Source organism: Mastigoproctus giganteus, chromosome 9 (assembly GCF_048544385.1).
Source record: "Mastigoproctus giganteus isolate SK-2022 chromosome 9, ASM4854438v1, whole genome shotgun sequence".
Lineage (NCBI taxonomy): Eukaryota > Metazoa > Arthropoda > Arachnida > Uropygi > Thelyphonidae > Mastigoproctus > Mastigoproctus giganteus.
This window is the reverse complement of record NC_143583.1, coordinates 95,988,800-96,006,368: the sequence shown is the minus strand read 5'-3', so window position 1 is coordinate 96,006,368 and position 17,569 is coordinate 95,988,800. Positions and strand designations below refer to the sequence as shown.

The window sequence follows — 17,569 nt, the reverse complement described above, 5'->3', positions numbered from 1 at the left end:
CTCTGTACTCATTCTATCAACTCTACATCCTTCCTACAATGAGTACTCCAGACCTGTATACAGTGCTTAAGGTGTGGCTTGACCATTGCCTTATACTAAGGGATAATCACCTCCTTGTCTCTGCTAGCAAAATTCCTATATATATTGACAAAACTCCATGACCTGCACTGGCAGCCCATCTGCAATGCTCAAAGAACTTATTTTCTGACTGCAAAATTACCCCCAGGTCTTTTTCATTCTCGATCTCCCTGAGTGTAGTACCACACAGTTGGTAAGTTTCTCTTGGGTTACTGCTATCCATACGGAGTACTTTGCATTTGTCAATGTTAAACTTCAGTTGCCACATCTCAGCCCATCTGCCTAACTTTTCTAGATCCTGTTGCAGTAGCATACTGTCTTTACTGTCATTAACAACCCTGCCAACCTTTGTATCACCTGCAAACTTGGACATTAGGCCTGATATACCTTCATCAATGTCATTGATAAATACACAAAACAACAATGGGCCCAGCACCAAACCCTGGGAGACTCCACTAATAACATTTGTCCACGTAGAGCAGCGTCCATTTATTACCACTCTCTGCCATCTCCAATTAAACCATCCCTTTATCCATTGCAGTAACTTACCCTTAATGCCACACCGCTCCAGCTTGTACAGAAGTCTTCCATGTGTAACAGTGTCAAAAGCTTTCCTGAAATCCAAGTATATGATATCAAATTTATTTTTTGCATCCACATTATTTTTTATTTTTTGCATTCCTTTTTGTGACCACATTGTAGTATTCAATCAAATTGGTCAGACAAGACTACCCCTTAACAAACCTGTGCTGTGTGTGAACTATTACTGCTGTCTTGTCTAGGTGATCCTGTTTTAACTGTTTAACCAGTGACTCCATTATTTTCCCCAGAACAGAAGTTAAACTAATATTTCTATAATTATTTGTGTCATAGCACCTCTGTAGCCAGGTGGGAAGGAGCAGCAGTGCATAGCACACGCTTCTTGATTACATATATATTTTTTTTTAGGAGCATTAGCAATTAAGGCCATATTGCTCCGGGAATATGCAGTGGTCATTCCCTGACCTTTCCGCATTCTCCGTATTTGGTGGTGATGGGCTTGAACCCCGGTCTAATCAAGAAGCGTGTGCATTGCATTGCTGCTCCTTCCCACCTAGCTAAGGAGGCACCCTTTCTTGATTAGATCCATGACCACCAAATACGGAGGATGTGGAAAGGTCAGGGAATGACCACTGCATATCCCCAGAGCAATATGGCCTTAGTTGCTAATGCTCCTAAAAAAACAAAAAAAAAAAAAAAACAAATAACATAACATAAATAACAACATTTGTGTCACCCTTTGTGAACTGGGGATACATCTGTACATCTCCAGTCCATGGGGACCTCCCCTTCTAAGGATGCTCTCATAATTATGGCTAAGAGTTTGCTTACTTCCTTTGCCTCCTCCTTTAATATAACTGGATAGATCCCATCAACTCCAGGCGCTTTTCTTATGTTTAACTTCAACAATTTCTCCTCCACTTTGCTCTCAGTTATTACAAAATAACTTATCTCCGTGTTAGAGTTTGATATGTGTGAATGCAGATGCAAAATACTCATTCAGTTTATCAGCTACTTGAACAGGATCATCAACAGTCAAACAATCTATGTTAAGTGGACCGATCTGATTCATTTCCTTCCTTTTAGAGTTTACATAAGTAAAGAACTCTTTGCTGTTTTTCTTTTTGTGCTTTGCCAAAGATTTCTTGTAATCTGTCTTCGCCTGCCTAACCTCCTTTGTGACTTGATTACAGACTAGCTTATATCTGCCATAAGCGTCTGTATTGACTGATAATTTATATACATCGCATGCATTTTTCTTTTCTGCCATAAGCCTCATTAATTCATCCGACATTCATTTAGGTCTGAACCTTTAACAGTATTTCTTAGTTGGAATGAAAAGCCTAGTAGCCTGCAAGATTAAGTCCCTGAAGGTTTCCCATTTAGAATTCACCATTGGTAACATCATCAGTTGATCCCACTGTACAGATTTTAAAAACTGTCTGAGACCACTGTAGTCACCTTTACGAAAACAAAAACCCTTCCTTTTACCCTTGATGGTAGTTACATCTTTAAGTAAATCCCACATCAGTACACTGTGATCACTGTCACCTAGTGGTTCCTTTATCTGCAAATTCTTAATGCATGAATAATCACTGCTGATAATCAGATCAAGAGTATTACTCCTTCTGGTTGCCCATCGAACATGTTGCTGTAGAAAACAATCCTCCAATAAATCCACAAAAGCCTTTCTAGCGTGCAAGTGACGAACCCACAAGTTCTAGTCAATATCTGGAAAGTTAAAATCCCCCATTACAAGACATTCTGATTTATTGGCCCATTCTATTTCTCTGCACAACTGTTCAATTTACTCATCAGAGTCATTAGGCCTATAACATACTCCTACTCTCATTTCCCCCTTCCCAGTGTTTATGTCACCCCAAACAGACTTAACATTGCACTGTCCACCCGTGTCAACTGGATGCACTTCCTTAGATTTTATGTGTTTCTTAACTAACAGCATAACCCCTCCTCCCTTCCTACCCTGTCTGTCCTGTCTGTACACATTGTACTCCCCAAATTCCAAATCTGCACTGCTTATATCTATCTGTGTGACACCGCATCTCTGATATCCCAACAATATCAACAATATCTGCCTTTGATGTCTTGATCAGTACTTCAAATTCATCAATTTTATTTACTATACTTCTAGTATTAGTGTACATGCAAGTATACATGCACCTGTTCTTACTCTTAGTTACCCTAACACAGCCCATGTATTTACTTGTTCCATAATGACTCCCAGCAGATCTAGAAGTCCCCAGAAACTTGCTCTCCAGGATGCTGCTCATTACAATAGAAGCAGTGCAAGAATCACTTTTGCCTGTGCCTGTGGCTACCATATATTTTTTATTCTGTGAATTCCCCCAATCCAACAGTTTTCCGACCCACCTAACACTGCCTCGATAGCATCAGCAAATATTCTTGCACCCTTTCTATTTAATTGCATCCCATCCCTGTAGAAGCAGTCTCTCCTCTAAGCAAGCATAGACCATGCTGAAAAAAATTCTACCACAAGCCTTGCACAATTTCTCCAGGGCCTAATTGATTGACAAGGCTCTCATCATATACTTCCTCCTATCGTGTCTGGACAGAATTGCAGACATTTTCAAATTTAACTCTAACTCGCGACAGCACTGACCCGTACTTGTTAAGTAAATCTGCAGATCTCTTACTCTTAAGGTCATTAGTGCCAAGTGTACAACAATATCACCTTTTGTGCACTTAAAAGATTATATCTGCCCTACAACGTCATCAACTTTTGCCCCTGGCAGACATACCCTGGTCCTATCCTTTTTGCATAATATATCCCCCGTCTCCCTGACAAGAGATTCACCGACAATAACTAGTTCCTATGAGACCAGCACATTCTACCTTGGATTTTGCCTCTGTTTTTCCTGATGCACAGGAGTGAGCTCTGGCATCAAGTTGGGCAGCTGAGAGCTTGATGGGCCCCTCATATTAATTTCTTTGAGGGCATTTACCCTACACCTCAAACTCTCATAGATGCCCATCAGAATGCTGAGTTGGTGCCTAATTTCTTCACAGTCTCTGCAACTAGCACACACACAAAGACATCCTTTTTGGCTAGATCATGTCCTGTTGTAGACAGGTCTGCAATCATTTTACATTTTGCGCATTGTTTTAGACTGTGGTGTGTTGGAGAATTGTCTCCTTTGGTTCTCCTGCAAGCCATAGCACTCTGGCTATTCTGTGAACATTGCTTTGCTGCTCTAGTCTGGGTCATGATTCCGTTAACTATAATTTAATTAACAATGGAATTTAATAAGATTAATAAATTTTACTGATTATTTGATGATACTATACTAATCTAACAGATTTCTAATACAGTGCTACATTTTTCGCTAACTAGTTTTACATTAAACCTTATGCTATTCCGTGTCGTATAACAATGGCAGAAAGTTACGAATGTAAAATCTACGGACACTAAGTATTAACTTTCAAAATTGCTATCTAAATTCAAAAATAAACCATGGAGCTTGGCTATAACTATAAAGTTACTTATAGAAAATAATTTAGTATAACAATTAAGTCAATAAAAAACTAAATATAAATGAAATCTTAGCATTCGCAGAGCTCCAAAAATCTTGGTCAATGTGGTAATAACTTCATACTTTTGCTTTCATAAGGGTAACTACAGTGGTCTCAGACCATTTTAAATAATTCTATGCAGTGGGACAAACTGATGATGTTACCAACAGCAAATTCAACATGGGAGGCACTGAGAGAGGTAACTTTAGAATTATATCAAGGCGTAAAACTCAATGGATGTAAGCGAAATTGATTATCAGGTGATACTGAAGCCTATTGTAGATATAAACTAGTCTGTAATCAAGTCAAAAGGCAGATTAAGCAAGTTAACACAGATTACGAGAAATCTCTGGCAAAGAAAAGTAGCAAAGACCTCTTTACTTATATTAACAGTAGAAGGAAGGGGTTGAAATACATTGGTCCACTTGATGTCAATGATCTGAGTGTTGACAATCCTGCTCACAATGCTGAAAAACTGAATAGCTAACTTTGTATCTAAATTCACACATGAGGAATTCTTTAGGGAAGGGGATGCTAGTTGTTTATCAAACTCTAATAGGGAGCTAAATGATTTTGTGATAACAGAGATAAAAGTGTAGGAGATACCGTTGAAGCTAAATGAAAAAGACATCCAGGGTGGATGGAATCTATCCAATTATATTACAGGAGGCATAAAGGAAATAAGCAACCCTTTAGCCACAATTATGAGAGCATCTTTGGATTCAGGGGAGATCCCTATGGATGGGAGATGTGGGAATGTATCCCCACTTCACAAATGCAGATGAAAAGGTGACGTGAGTAATTACAGACCTCTTAGCTTCACTTCTGTTCCAGCAAAAATAGTGGAGTCACTTGTGAACCGTTTCTGTTGAAGAAACCAAGTAGCAAAAGTCCTCTGGAGTGGATAATCCGCAAGCTCCAATGATTGGATGTGTTGTAGATGGTATGAACTCATTTGGTTTGTTGACAGTATCCTCCATACAGTGGATTGGGAAATACCCAATTGTTGGCCTATCTCTCGAGTACGAGTACTCGGATTGCCTTCTGCAAGACATAGGACATTCTCCTCATTGTCTGGCATCCTCGTCGTTCACTCTCGATTCAAAGTACCTCTCGTGAAACAACCAGTCTCACGTAACCTTCTGTGCACACGTGCGAAAATCGTATGATGAGGAGCACGCCTGTGCGGGAAACGTTCCTGGTACAAGCGCAGAGCGGCGCGCCTGTTACAGTCTGCAGCTCCATATGCGAGGTACATGTCTGCCAGTTCAACGTTTGAATACTCTTCCATCCTACTGCTTCGGGAACCGGTACGCAAATGCCGACTTCCAGCGGGATGGCTGTTCATGCGACCTCTCGTTCAAAGTCCTCTACCGCATGACGAAGGCATTTCGGACCCTGCAATGCTATGTGATTCGTCCTTGTGCCCCCACACCTCCTGCAAGTTTGTCGCACTGGTAGTGAATCACCCTGTACACTGTGTTGCCACTTTATTAGGTACACCTACCCAGTGCACGTTGAGCCTCCTTTAGCCTTGAAAACAGCCTGAATTCGTCTAGGTATAGATTGAACAAGATGCTGAAAACATTGTGCAGCAATGGAGTACCACGTAGATATTAGCGTGTCACACAGTTCCTTGAGATTCGACGGAGGTGTAGGCCTGCAGCGAACAGCCCTTTCCAGCTCATCCCAAAGATGTTCAATAGGATTGAGATCAGCACAATTAGCGGGCCACTGCAGCAAAGAAAAGTCATCTTCATGTTCCTGGAACCATTCCATAGTGATTCGGGCTTTGTGCACCAGCGCATTATCCTGCTGGAAGTAACCTACTGACTGAGGATAAACTGTCAACATGAACGGATGCACTTAGTCAGCAAAGATCTTTAGGTACGATGTGGCATTGAGACGTGAATCTATCAGTATCAATGGACCCAATGTGTGCCAAGAAAACATTCCCCACACCATAACACTGCCCCCACCACCTTGCACAGTAGTCGTCACACATGACGGATCTATGGATTGATGTTCTTTTCGCCAAATTCTGAGCCTTCCATCAACATGATGCACCAGGAACTTTGACTCGTCAGACCAAACGACTGTTTTCCAATCCACGATAGTCCAATGCTGGGGTTGCTGTGTCCACAGGAAGCATGCTCTCTTGTTCTTCACTGATAACAAAGGAATGCGATGTGTCCATTGGGTGTTGTAGCCCATTCGCAACAAAGTGTGACTAGTGGTCGGTTGCAATATTTTGTTCTGCGCACCTAGGTTGTCTTCTGATGTGATGTGCGACATTGTGGCCCATCTGTTTGCTTGCACAATTCTAGCCATCCTCCTCTGACCTCTCTCATCAACAAGTGATTTTCTTCCACAGGAGTGCCATTGAGAGGATGTTTTCTGTTCGTTGCACCATTCTCGATACACCCTTGAAACTGTAGTGCATGAAAAGTTCAAGAGAACTGCCGTTTCAGAGATGCTTTGTCCAGCATGTCTTGCACCTAGTACCATGCCATGTTCGAAGTCCATTAGATCACTCCTTTTCCTCAATCCTGCTACAGTTTGTACGCTTAACTGATACTAGAAAGGTTGTTCTGCTGCATTTATATCAACAACTGTGGTCATGTGACTTGCAACTTTGTGGGACAAACCATTTGTGTGCACAGCAGGGGTGTACCTAATAAAGTGGCAGCACAGTGTATTTATTAATGATATAAAGGCATATCAGATTTGATGTGTAAGTTTGCAGATGACACAAAGGTTGGCAGGTTAATGACAGTAATCAAGGTAAGCTACTGCAACAAGATGTAGAAAAGTTAGGCAGATGGGGCGAGAAATGGCAGTTGAAGTGTAACATTCACAAATGTAAGGTACTGCGTATGGGTAGCAGTAGTCTGAGATTAACATACCGGCTATGTGGTACTATACTCAGGGTAGTGTAAAATTAAATAGACCTGAAGGTAATTTTGCAGTCAGATATAAAATTCTCTGAGCAGTGCAGACAGGCTGACAGGACAGCTCATATACTTGTACAGGAATTTTTTCTAGCAGGGATAAGATGGTGATCATCCCATTGTACAAGGAAGTGGTTAGGCTACATCTTGAGTACTGCTTATATGTCTAGAGGTCTCATTTTAGGTAGGATGTAGATCTGCTGGAACAGGTGCATCGAAGGGCAATGAGATTGTTGAATGGAACAAAAGGGTCTTACCAAAAAAAGATTTCAGTTATGCAAACTGCAGTATGATCACAGAAGTTTGCCTTCAGCCAGCAGATGCTTGACTGTTGGAGCAATCATTCATTTGTTGTTGTTGTGGAAGTGGGTAGTTTGTATAAATTCAAAGAAGAATTATATAAATTCATGGAGGGGATGGGACAGGTGAGGCGGGTAGTTTTTTTTTTTTTTTTTTTTTTGGCCGATGGTCTATAGGTTTGCTTTCTTGCATGATTTCCCACTACTAATACTATAGTTTTCTTTATAAAAATGACACCGTAAAGAGCATTTCTGAAGCTCCATCAGATAGAGAGATTTTAACTGGTTTTTTTTTTTTCTCGCTTTTCACCAGACTGAATATTCTCTCATATTCAGTCTGGTGCATTTTTTTACCAGTAATGATAGAGTACTGGAAATTTTTTTTTTTTTTTTTTTTGTTTTTTAATTTGTTTTCAAATTAAATGACATTTGATTTGTCATCCAGTAATTAGTTGACTATTGGATAAAAAATTGGTTCTCCAAATATAATTATACAGTAAACCCCTGCTATTCGCAGGGGTTACGTTCCTGAGAAATGCTGCGAATACCAAAAATGCGAATACTGAGTTATGGCTCCCATAGTAATAAAGAGGTTCCATTCCAAAGTATGAAATATATAAGAAAAACTAGTCTAAAATTTTGTCTATGTATATATTATATGTACCTTCATAATATGACTATGTACATAGACAGTACATAGTGAAATGCAAGCATAAGGCATCAAAATGAAAATAAGAAACAATTTAATATTAAATGTAATATTTATTAGAAATTTCAAACAGATCTTTCAAACCAGTGCCTTTGCTAGCTAAAAAACTTATCCCGCCAGTGCTATCACCAGTTTCGCTAAAGTGTTGATAAAGGAGTTTTGCCTTTTCACGAATGATGAGTGAACTTAACAGAATTTTATTTTGAGTTCGGTCTTCTATCCACAGATTTAAAGCCTTTTCCATTTTTTCTAATTTAACATCGAGTTACAGAGCAAATTTACAGAGCATGAGTCAATGAGTCAATTAGAAATTTTGTCTAATAACTCAATTTTATTCACTAATGTCATCACCTTTGATATTTTCACATTTCCCTTGTTATTCGTAGCCATATTTTTGTAGGGGTTAGAAAGAACTTGTCCACAATAAAGTAACTTTCTTCCGTTAACACACTCGAAGAAGTCTGTTTTACACTGCAAAACGGTAGATTTATCACTTTTGTAAGCATATCAAGTTATAAATTGATAAATTTATTCAATTTATAAGCATATAAATTAAAAGCAAACAACAAAACCATCCATCACAAGCGCATAACACATACTGAACAAGGATTAATGGGAAACATCCACGTTCGCGATTTTTTCACCCCTCTCCCCCCACCCAATGAGCGCTGTTTTGACCGGGAAAGATAATTTTAGCCACGCCCATGTTTTTTATGGCAGAAAATGATCACAGCGCTTTAAAATTCACATTCTTTTAGGTTCCATTTTATATTAAATCAGCGACCGCGAATACGCGAAAACAGATACCGCGAATAGCGGGGGTTTACTGTATTTAAGTGATTAAATAATATTTCATTTTTTATTTCTGAAGGAAGAAGAATATATTTAATATTTAATACAGTTAACATAAGTTTGAAATTATAAATCAAAAATATGGAATTTATGGGCCAGAGCATCCCCCATAAATTCCATGCTTTTGATTTAGATGTGGATGCTTTTTTAGATTTAGACTGCAGATGTGGCTGCAGTCTTTTAATTCCAAATCTCAGTTAGCAACTTGCTATCTATGAAATCCGTTTAGAGCTAGCTGTTGTTGTTATTTGGTTTTTTTAGGAGCATTAGCAACTAAGGCCATATTGCTCCGGGATATGCAGTGGTCATTCCCTGACCTTTCCGCATCCTCCATATTTGGTGGTGACGGGCTCGAACCCCGGTCTAATCAAGAAGCGTGTGCTACGCACTGCTGCTCCTTCCCACCCGGCTACGGAGGCGCCTTTAGAGCTAGCAGACTATTGACTGCTGTTAGGAAACACATTTTGGTCTTGAGAATTCATAAAACAAAGTTAGCTGATTGCCAAACTAATTTCAGATATATTAATTAATTTATTGACAGGGGAAGGCAGTGTTCTGTTCTGGCTCATATTTCTAGACTACTAGCAATGCATGTTAGAGGAGTTATCACCCTGTCCATTTATTTTTGTTGAATATAAATCTTTACTGATAGTTTTTAATTAACTTATGTTCTTTTATTAATATCGATTTCTTTCTAAACTGAGAGAGGGTATGATCTCTAGGCTGAATTGCATGCATTGCATGTGAAATGAAAAACTTGTATGATAAAGTTTGCATTTTTATGGCTAACTAAACAATTACCTCAAACTACTCTCAGATGTTTATTATGGTTATATCCATTAATGAAAATAGGAAGGAATTCACATAATTTTTCAACCATGAGTTAGGCATGCAAAAATTTGAAATTCCTCTGTGTGCATGAAAATTTGAAAAATCAGCAAGAAATAATTCAAAATTGTTAATTTTTTTTTTGATGCCACCTATATTTTCAAACTTTTCTGAACCCAACTGTGAAACATTCATGTTCTATATATAAAGTGCTTAGCATCATAATACACAGCCATTTCTGAATAAACAGAAAATTTTTAAGGTGGCATCGTTTTAGGTTATATCTCATATTGTGAATGCCTTCACAACGAGTTGCCATGATATTGCACTACTTCGAATAAGTAACGCTTCACCTAAGGAGAAGACTAGTGTTACTTATTCTCAGATAGGTACCACCACCCAGACAGCACTGTTTCAGGGCTATTTGGCCCTTCGTCAGTGAGTGGGTAGGTACCCACCCAAGTGATGCAATGATGGCAAAAACAGTTATGAAGTATAACTCCACAATATGAGAGATGCCTGATGGTGTATGATGTATTTAGACTAAGGCGCATTTAGGGCTAGAGCCTCAAGCTGCGAACAAATTTAGACTATGTATATAAAGTGCTTAGCATCATAATACACAGCCATTTCTGAATAAACAGAAAATTTTTAAGGTGGCATCGTTTTAGGTTATATCTCATATTGTGAATGCCTTCACAACGAGTTGCCATGATATTGCACTACTTCGAATAAGTAACGCTTCACCTAAGGAGAAGACTAGTGTTACTTATTCTCAGATAGGTACCACCACCCAGACAGCACTGTTTCAGGGCTATTTGGCCCTTCGTCAGTGAGTGGGTAGGTACCCAAGTGATGCAATGATGGCAAAAACAGTTATGAAGTATAACTCCACAATATGAGAGGTGCCTGATGGTGTATGATGTATTTAGACTAAGGCGCATTTAGGGCTAGAGCCTCAAGCTGCGAACAAATTTAGCAACTCGTTGTGAAGGCATTCACAATATGAGATATAACCTAAAACGATGCCACCTTAAAAATTTTCTGTTTATTCAGAAATGGCTGTGTATTATGATGCTAAGCACTTTATATACATAAGTCTAAATTTGTTCGCAGCTTGAGGCTCTAGCCCTAAATGCGCCTTAGTCTAAATACATCATACACCATCAGGCATCTCTCATATTGTGGAGTTATACTTCATAACTGTTTTTGCCATCATTGCATCACTTGGGTACCTACCCACTCACTGACGAAGGGCCAAATAGCCCTGAAACAGTGCTGTCTGGGTGGTGGTACCTATCTGAGAATAAGTAACACTAGTCTTCTCCTTAGGTGAAGCGTTACTTATTCGAAGTAGTGCAATATCATGGCAACTCGTTGTGAAGGCATTCACAATATGAGATATAACCTAAAACGATGCCACCTTAAAAATTTTCTGTTTATTCAGAAATGGCTGTGTATTATGATGCTAAGCACTTTATATACATAGTCTAAATTTGTTCGCAGCTTGAGGCTCTAGCCCTAAATGCGCCTTAGTCATGTTCTATATTAAAAACATATACTTTTAATTATTTTTTGACAATTAAAACTCCCTTTAGATCTGTTATTGAGTGAATGCAAATTTAAAAACCACTTGCTTCAATGAACTGTGATTAGATGCTGGCCTGTCAGTAAAAGGAGTATTCACTGCATGAAACATGTGCATCAACAGTTTAATTTGAGATGGTTCATCAATGTCACAAAGGCAGAGAGCATTACCAACTGGAGGAAAATGTGCGGCAGTAAAGCAAGACTGCTATCAATAATTCTACATGACATATGTAAATCACAACATGTGCATATAATTGATGATTAACACGACATATGTCAATCACAACATGTGCATATAATTGATGATTAACATGACATATGTCAATCATAACATGTGCATCGTATGATGATTAACAGACATTTCTGGAATTTTAAGCATAGAATTCAAAGAAAACATTTTAAAATCAGCTATTAGGAGTTTCAACTGTGTGGACAGAGTATGTGATGCACAAATTGTTGAAATATTGTGGGGATCAAATCAATATTGCGTGACTGATGGTTAAAAAATTCCAATGTTAACAAAGTGTTGCTTTTTTTTTTTTTTTTTTTTGGCAAAACGCAAAAGATGGAGAAAAACTGTTACAGCAAAAAGACTGATTCTATATTACTACGTTATGATGGTGAGTCAGAGAAAGGGTCCAATATTAGCCATATGGTACAAGGAAGCCTAAGGCTTCTGCTGCACCAGGCAAAAAAAAAAAAAAAATCCCAAGTTACCTGAGAGAGAGAGAGAGAGAGAGAGAGAGAGAGAAGTAGAAATGAATCACCAAGAAAGAGAAGAATGATGATATCCAGCTCAGGACTGGGTTTGCCAAGCCCATACTCACCAGATGTGAGTCCCTGGGGCTAAATTTTTGAACAAGAGCAGTATAGAACATTTGTTCTTCTAGAGTCTACAGTTAGTTCTTTTTTTTAGGAAAGTGCAAATGCCACAATTTTCAAAGAGGCATGATTGATTGATAATGACAGAATCCATCAATAAAGTACAGTATATTAATTTTCCATAGCCGAATAGCAAATTTGGGAGTGCAGTAGTACATGTATTTAAATTGATTAGTTGTAAACTGAACAACTAAATAATTAGTTGTAAATTGCTCTGACATATGTGGTCATTCCATAGTATAAATTGTTCATTTATTTAATTAATTTTGATGAGAAACATTCAATGCTGAAGCGTTAGCAGGCGTGAGCTCACAGAAGACCAATTTCTATAAGAAGCAGGTTGAAGTCATCCACAATGAGACAGTTGTACTTGCTAGCCCATTCAAACTGCCTAAAGAGATTTGGATGCAGTAATTAATATTAGTGCATTCTTCAATAATGCTTATCAATAAGGAAATGCTGTTTATTTGTAATAGTTAACACCAAGGCAATATGATGTGAAAATGTGGTTTACTTATGAAAGATTAATGCATTTTGAAAAGAAAAACAAATTACAATAAATTTGCACAGGAAAATATTTTTTCAATGAAAATTCAGAAATTAAATTATGTTTTTAATCACTCACCTCTCATTTCCAAACAACTTTCATTTTGGTGATGTAGAGTGTCAGGAGTGCACTATGCAAAGTAAATGATATTCCCATAAATAATGTAGAAAAATTCATATTTCTGAAGATATTTTTGTTTCAATGTGATTTGTAACACAGAAATTTAATAAGCTATTTTTTCTTAATGAAAATAATGGCAATTGCTACTTTTTTATTTAACTGTTTATTTTTTAGCTGCATCCTTCATTGTCTGTGCAACCTTTGATGAATTTGAGGTATTGCTCAAAACATCAAAGGCAGATATTGTTGGGATATCAGAGACGTGGTGTCACACAGATATAAGTAATGCGGAACTGGAATTTGGGGAATACAATGTGTATAGAAAGGATAGACAGGACAGGAGGGGAGGAGGGGTTATGCTATTAATTAAGAAACACATAAAGTCCAAGGAGGTGAAGCCCATCGACATCGATGGACAGGGCAGTGTCGAGTCAGTTTGGTGTGACATAAGCATAGGGAAATCAAAATTGAGAGTAGGAGTGTGCTATAGGCCTAATGACTCTGATGAGTATAATAAGATATTGTACAGGGAAATAGAGTGGGCCAGTAAATCAGAGAGTCTTATAATGGGGGATTTTAATTTCCCAGATATTGACTGGAATTTGTGGGTTGGTCACTCGCACACTAGCAAGGCTTTTGTGGATTTATTGGATGATTGTTTTCTACATCAGCATGTTCGTGAGGCAACAAGAGGGAGCAATACTCTTGATCTGATTATCAGTAGTGATTCTTCATGCATTAAGAATCTGCAGATAAATGAACCACTAGGTGGCAGTGATCACAGTGTGTTGAAGTGGGATTTACTCAAGGGGGTAAGTACCATCAGAGGTAAAGGGAAGGGTTTTTGTTTTCGTAAAGGTGACTATGATGGTCTCAGACAGTATTTAAATTCTATACAGTGGGACCAACTGATGATGTTACCAACAGCAAACTCAAAATGGGAAGCATTCAAGGAACTAATCTTGGAGGCTACCAGGCTTTACATACCAACTAAGAAATATTGTTCAAGGTTTAGGCCTAAATGGTTGTCAGATGAACTAATGAGACATGTGGCAGAGAAGAAAAATGCATGGGATACATACAAATTAATGGGTGACATGGAAGCCTATGATAGATATAAGTTGGTCTGTAACCAAGTCACAAAGGAGATTAGGCAGGCAAAGGCAGACTACGAAAAATCCTTGGCAAAGGATGCAAAGAAAAACAGAAAAGAGTTCTTTACATATTTAAACTCGAGAAGGAAAGGGATGAATCAGATTGGTCCACTGGATATTGATGGTTCAACAGTTGAGGATCCTCCTCAGGTGGCTAACAATCTAAACGAGTACTTTGCATCTACATTCACGCATGAGGAGTTATTCAGGAAGGAGAATGATGTAGGTAAAGTAAACATTGGCAGTGAGCTGGATGATTTTGTAATAACTGAGAGGAAAGTGGAGGAGAGATTGTTGAGGATAAACATAAAAAAGGCACCTGGGGTTGATGGGATCTATCCAGTTATATTAAAGGAGGCAGCAAAGAAAGTAAGCAAACCCCTAGCCATAATTATGAGAGCTTCTTTGGACTCAGGGGAGGTACCCATAGACTGGAGATGTGCAAATGTAACCCCAATTCACAAAGGAGGATCAAAGGCTGACACAAGTAATTATAGACCTGTTAGTTTAACTTCTGTTCCAGGTAAATTAATGGAGGCACTGTTTAAAGATGCACTGCAGGATCATCTAGACAAGAATTCAGTTATAGCTCCGACGCAGCATGGTTTTGTTAAGGGCAGGTCTTGCCTGACCAATTTGATTGGATACTATGATGTAGTCACAAAAGAACTGGATGCAGGGAATAACTTTGATATTATATATTTGGATCTTAGAAAGGCTTTTGATACTGTTGCACATGGAAGACTGCTGCACAAATTGGAGCAGTGTGGCATTGGAGGCAAATTGCTGCTATGGATAAGGGGATGGTTGAGTGGCAGAAGACAGAGAGTGGTAATCAATGGACACTGCTCAACGTGGACTAATGTTATTAGTGGAGTTCCTCAGGGTTCAGTGTTGGGTCCGTTGTTGTTTTCGGTGTTTATGAATGATATTGATGATGGGATATCAAGTTTAATGTCCAAGTTTGCAGATGATACAAAGGTTGGCAGGGTTGTTAAGGACACTACTTACGCTATGCTGCTGCAACAGGATCTGGAAAGGTTGAGCAGATGGGCTGAGAGGTGGCAAATGAAGTTTAACATTGACAAATGTAAAGTACTACATATGGGAAACAGTAACCCCAGAGCAACGTATCAACTCTGCGGTACTACACTGACAGTGGTGGAGAATGAAAAGGACCTGGGGGTAATTGTGCAGGCAGATATGAAGTTCTCTGAGCAGTGCAGACGAGCTGCAAGAGTAGCTCATGGTGTCTTGTCAATGATATACAGGAATTTTTCTAGCAGGGATAAGGAGGTGATTATTCCCTTGTATAAGGCAATGGTTAGGCCACATCTTGAGTACTGTATACAGGTCTGGAGGCCTCATTTCAAGAAGGATGTAGAGCTGCTGGAACGGGTACAGAGAAGGGCAACAAGATTAGTGAATGGAACAAAGGGTTGCTCTTACGAAGAAAGGCTTAAGTTTTGCAAATTACAGAGTCTGGAGACTAGGCACCGGCGAGGTGATCTGATAGAGGTGTATAAGGCTTTGAATGGTTTGAGCATGCTCAATGCCAATGGGATTCTTCATCTTGCTCAGAATAATCACCTCAGAGGGCATAAATTCAAATTGAGGAAGGACGGATGTCGGATAGATGTGCGGAAATTTGCCTTTGGCCAACGGGTGGTTGGTTGGTGGAACCGACTTCCATCACTTGTTGTTGAAGTTGATAGCCTAAACAAATTTAAAGCTCAACTGGACAGGTATTTCGAACGAACGGAGGGGTGAAATGGGAGTGGGTTTTTTTTTTTTTTTTTTTTTTTTTTGGCTGATGCTGAATAAGCTTGCTTTCTTGCATCATATGCCTCTACTAATGCTAATGGTAATGCTAACCTGAAGGTTATTTATGGCATGAAGTCATATAAAATACATATATTTTTATGATTATTCATTACATGCATTCAGCTTTTATTTTTCAGTGTTTCATTGAGCCAAATAGCAAAACGACAAACTCTGCCTCTCCCATGAGATTCTTGAACAACCCCAAGATGACAGATTAGCAGAATGATAGTTTCATCACCAGTCTAATCCATTATATTTCACATAGCTTGTCATCACAGGGCTACCACAAGCAGGTGTGCGTGACATATCGGCAGCCAAACTTAGCAAACGTTTCAGAAAAATTTCATACAATCTCCAAGAGACAGCTTCCATTCATTGAATAAAAAACATTTTTTTTGGCAATTACAAAGAAATAAAAAAAAAACAATAACAAGAGAAACACTCGAACACAGCTATTAGTTCCTCTAGTAACAATTATCATATATTCTGGCAAAAGTTTACCTCTGAAGAACTAAAAATTGACTAAAATTTTAAGTTAAAATAATTGCACAATTGTACATTGTGTACTCACTTTTCGGCCACTAGTAAATCCTTTAGAAAATTTATTTTGTTGTAGTGGAAATTGGGTTGCATTTTAACTGGAGTCAGCCCTTTACAAGCTTGCTGACTCAACGGTCAGGGAAATGGGAAATATATTGTGCAAAAAGGATAGGTGGAATAGGACCAGGGTATGCCTGCCAGGAACAAAAGTTGATGATGTTGTAGAGCAGATATCATCTTTTAAGGGCACAAAAGGTGATATCATTGTACACGTTGGCACTAATGACATTAAGTATAGGAGATCTACGGATTTACTTAGCAAGTACAAGTCAGTGTTGAAAAAAAGTCGCAAGTTAGGGTTAAATTTGACAGTGTCTGCAGTCCTACCAAGACACGATAGGAGGGAGTATATGATGAGAGCTTTGTCAATCAATTTGGCCCTGGAGAGATTGTGCAAGGCTCATGAGGTAGAATTTTTCTCAGTGTGGTCTGTGCTTGTTAACAGGAGAGATTGCTTCTACAGGGATGGGATACACTTAAACAGAAAGGGTGCAAAAATATTTGCTGATGCTATTGAGGCAACGTTAGGTGGGTTGGAAAACTGCTAGCTTGGGGGATTCACAGATTAATAAATTAACAGTAGCTGCAGGCAGAGGTGGAAATGATTCTTGCACTGCAGCAGTCCGGAAAGCAAGTTGCTGGGGATTTCATTAACTGCTGGGAGTCATGAAACAAGTAAATACATGGGCTGTGTTAGAGTAACTAAGAATAAGAACAGCTGCATGAATATTTCCATGTACACCAATGCTAGGAGTACAGTAAATAAATTTGATCAATTTGAAGTGCTGGTTAAGACAACCAAGGTGGATATTGTTGGGATATCAGAGACGTGGTGCCACTCAGATATAAGGGATGCAGAATTGGAATTTGGGGAGTACAAGGTGTACAGAAAGGACAGACAGGATAGGAAAGGGGGGGATTATGCTGTCAGTTAGGAAACACACAAAATCTAAGGAAGTGCATCCAATTAAAGAAAAAGAATGCAGGAGGCATTCTAAAAAAAAAACAAAAAACACATACCTGGTTGCCATGCCCCTTCCAAT

The 17,569-nt window shown here is 38.8% G+C and overlaps 2 protein-coding genes across 2 annotated transcripts in view; one reads left to right on the top strand and one right to left on the bottom strand.

Moving 5' to 3' along the window:
* LOC150080566 (uncharacterized) overlaps positions 1-17,569 on the bottom strand; it is a 58,980-nt gene that overhangs the window by 25,819 nt on the left and 15,592 nt on the right. Inside the window, exon 5 of the mRNA XM_090381198.1 lies at positions 12,907-12,958. Coding sequence (XP_090237324.1) covers positions 12,907-12,958 — 52 coding nt within the window. The remainder of the gene's footprint in view (positions 1-12,906; positions 12,959-17,569) is intronic.
* The window catches only part of LOC150080567 (trafficking protein particle complex subunit 2-like protein), a 109,697-nt gene that overhangs the window by 89,914 nt on the left and 2,214 nt on the right, over positions 1-17,569 (top strand). The window lies entirely within an intron of this gene.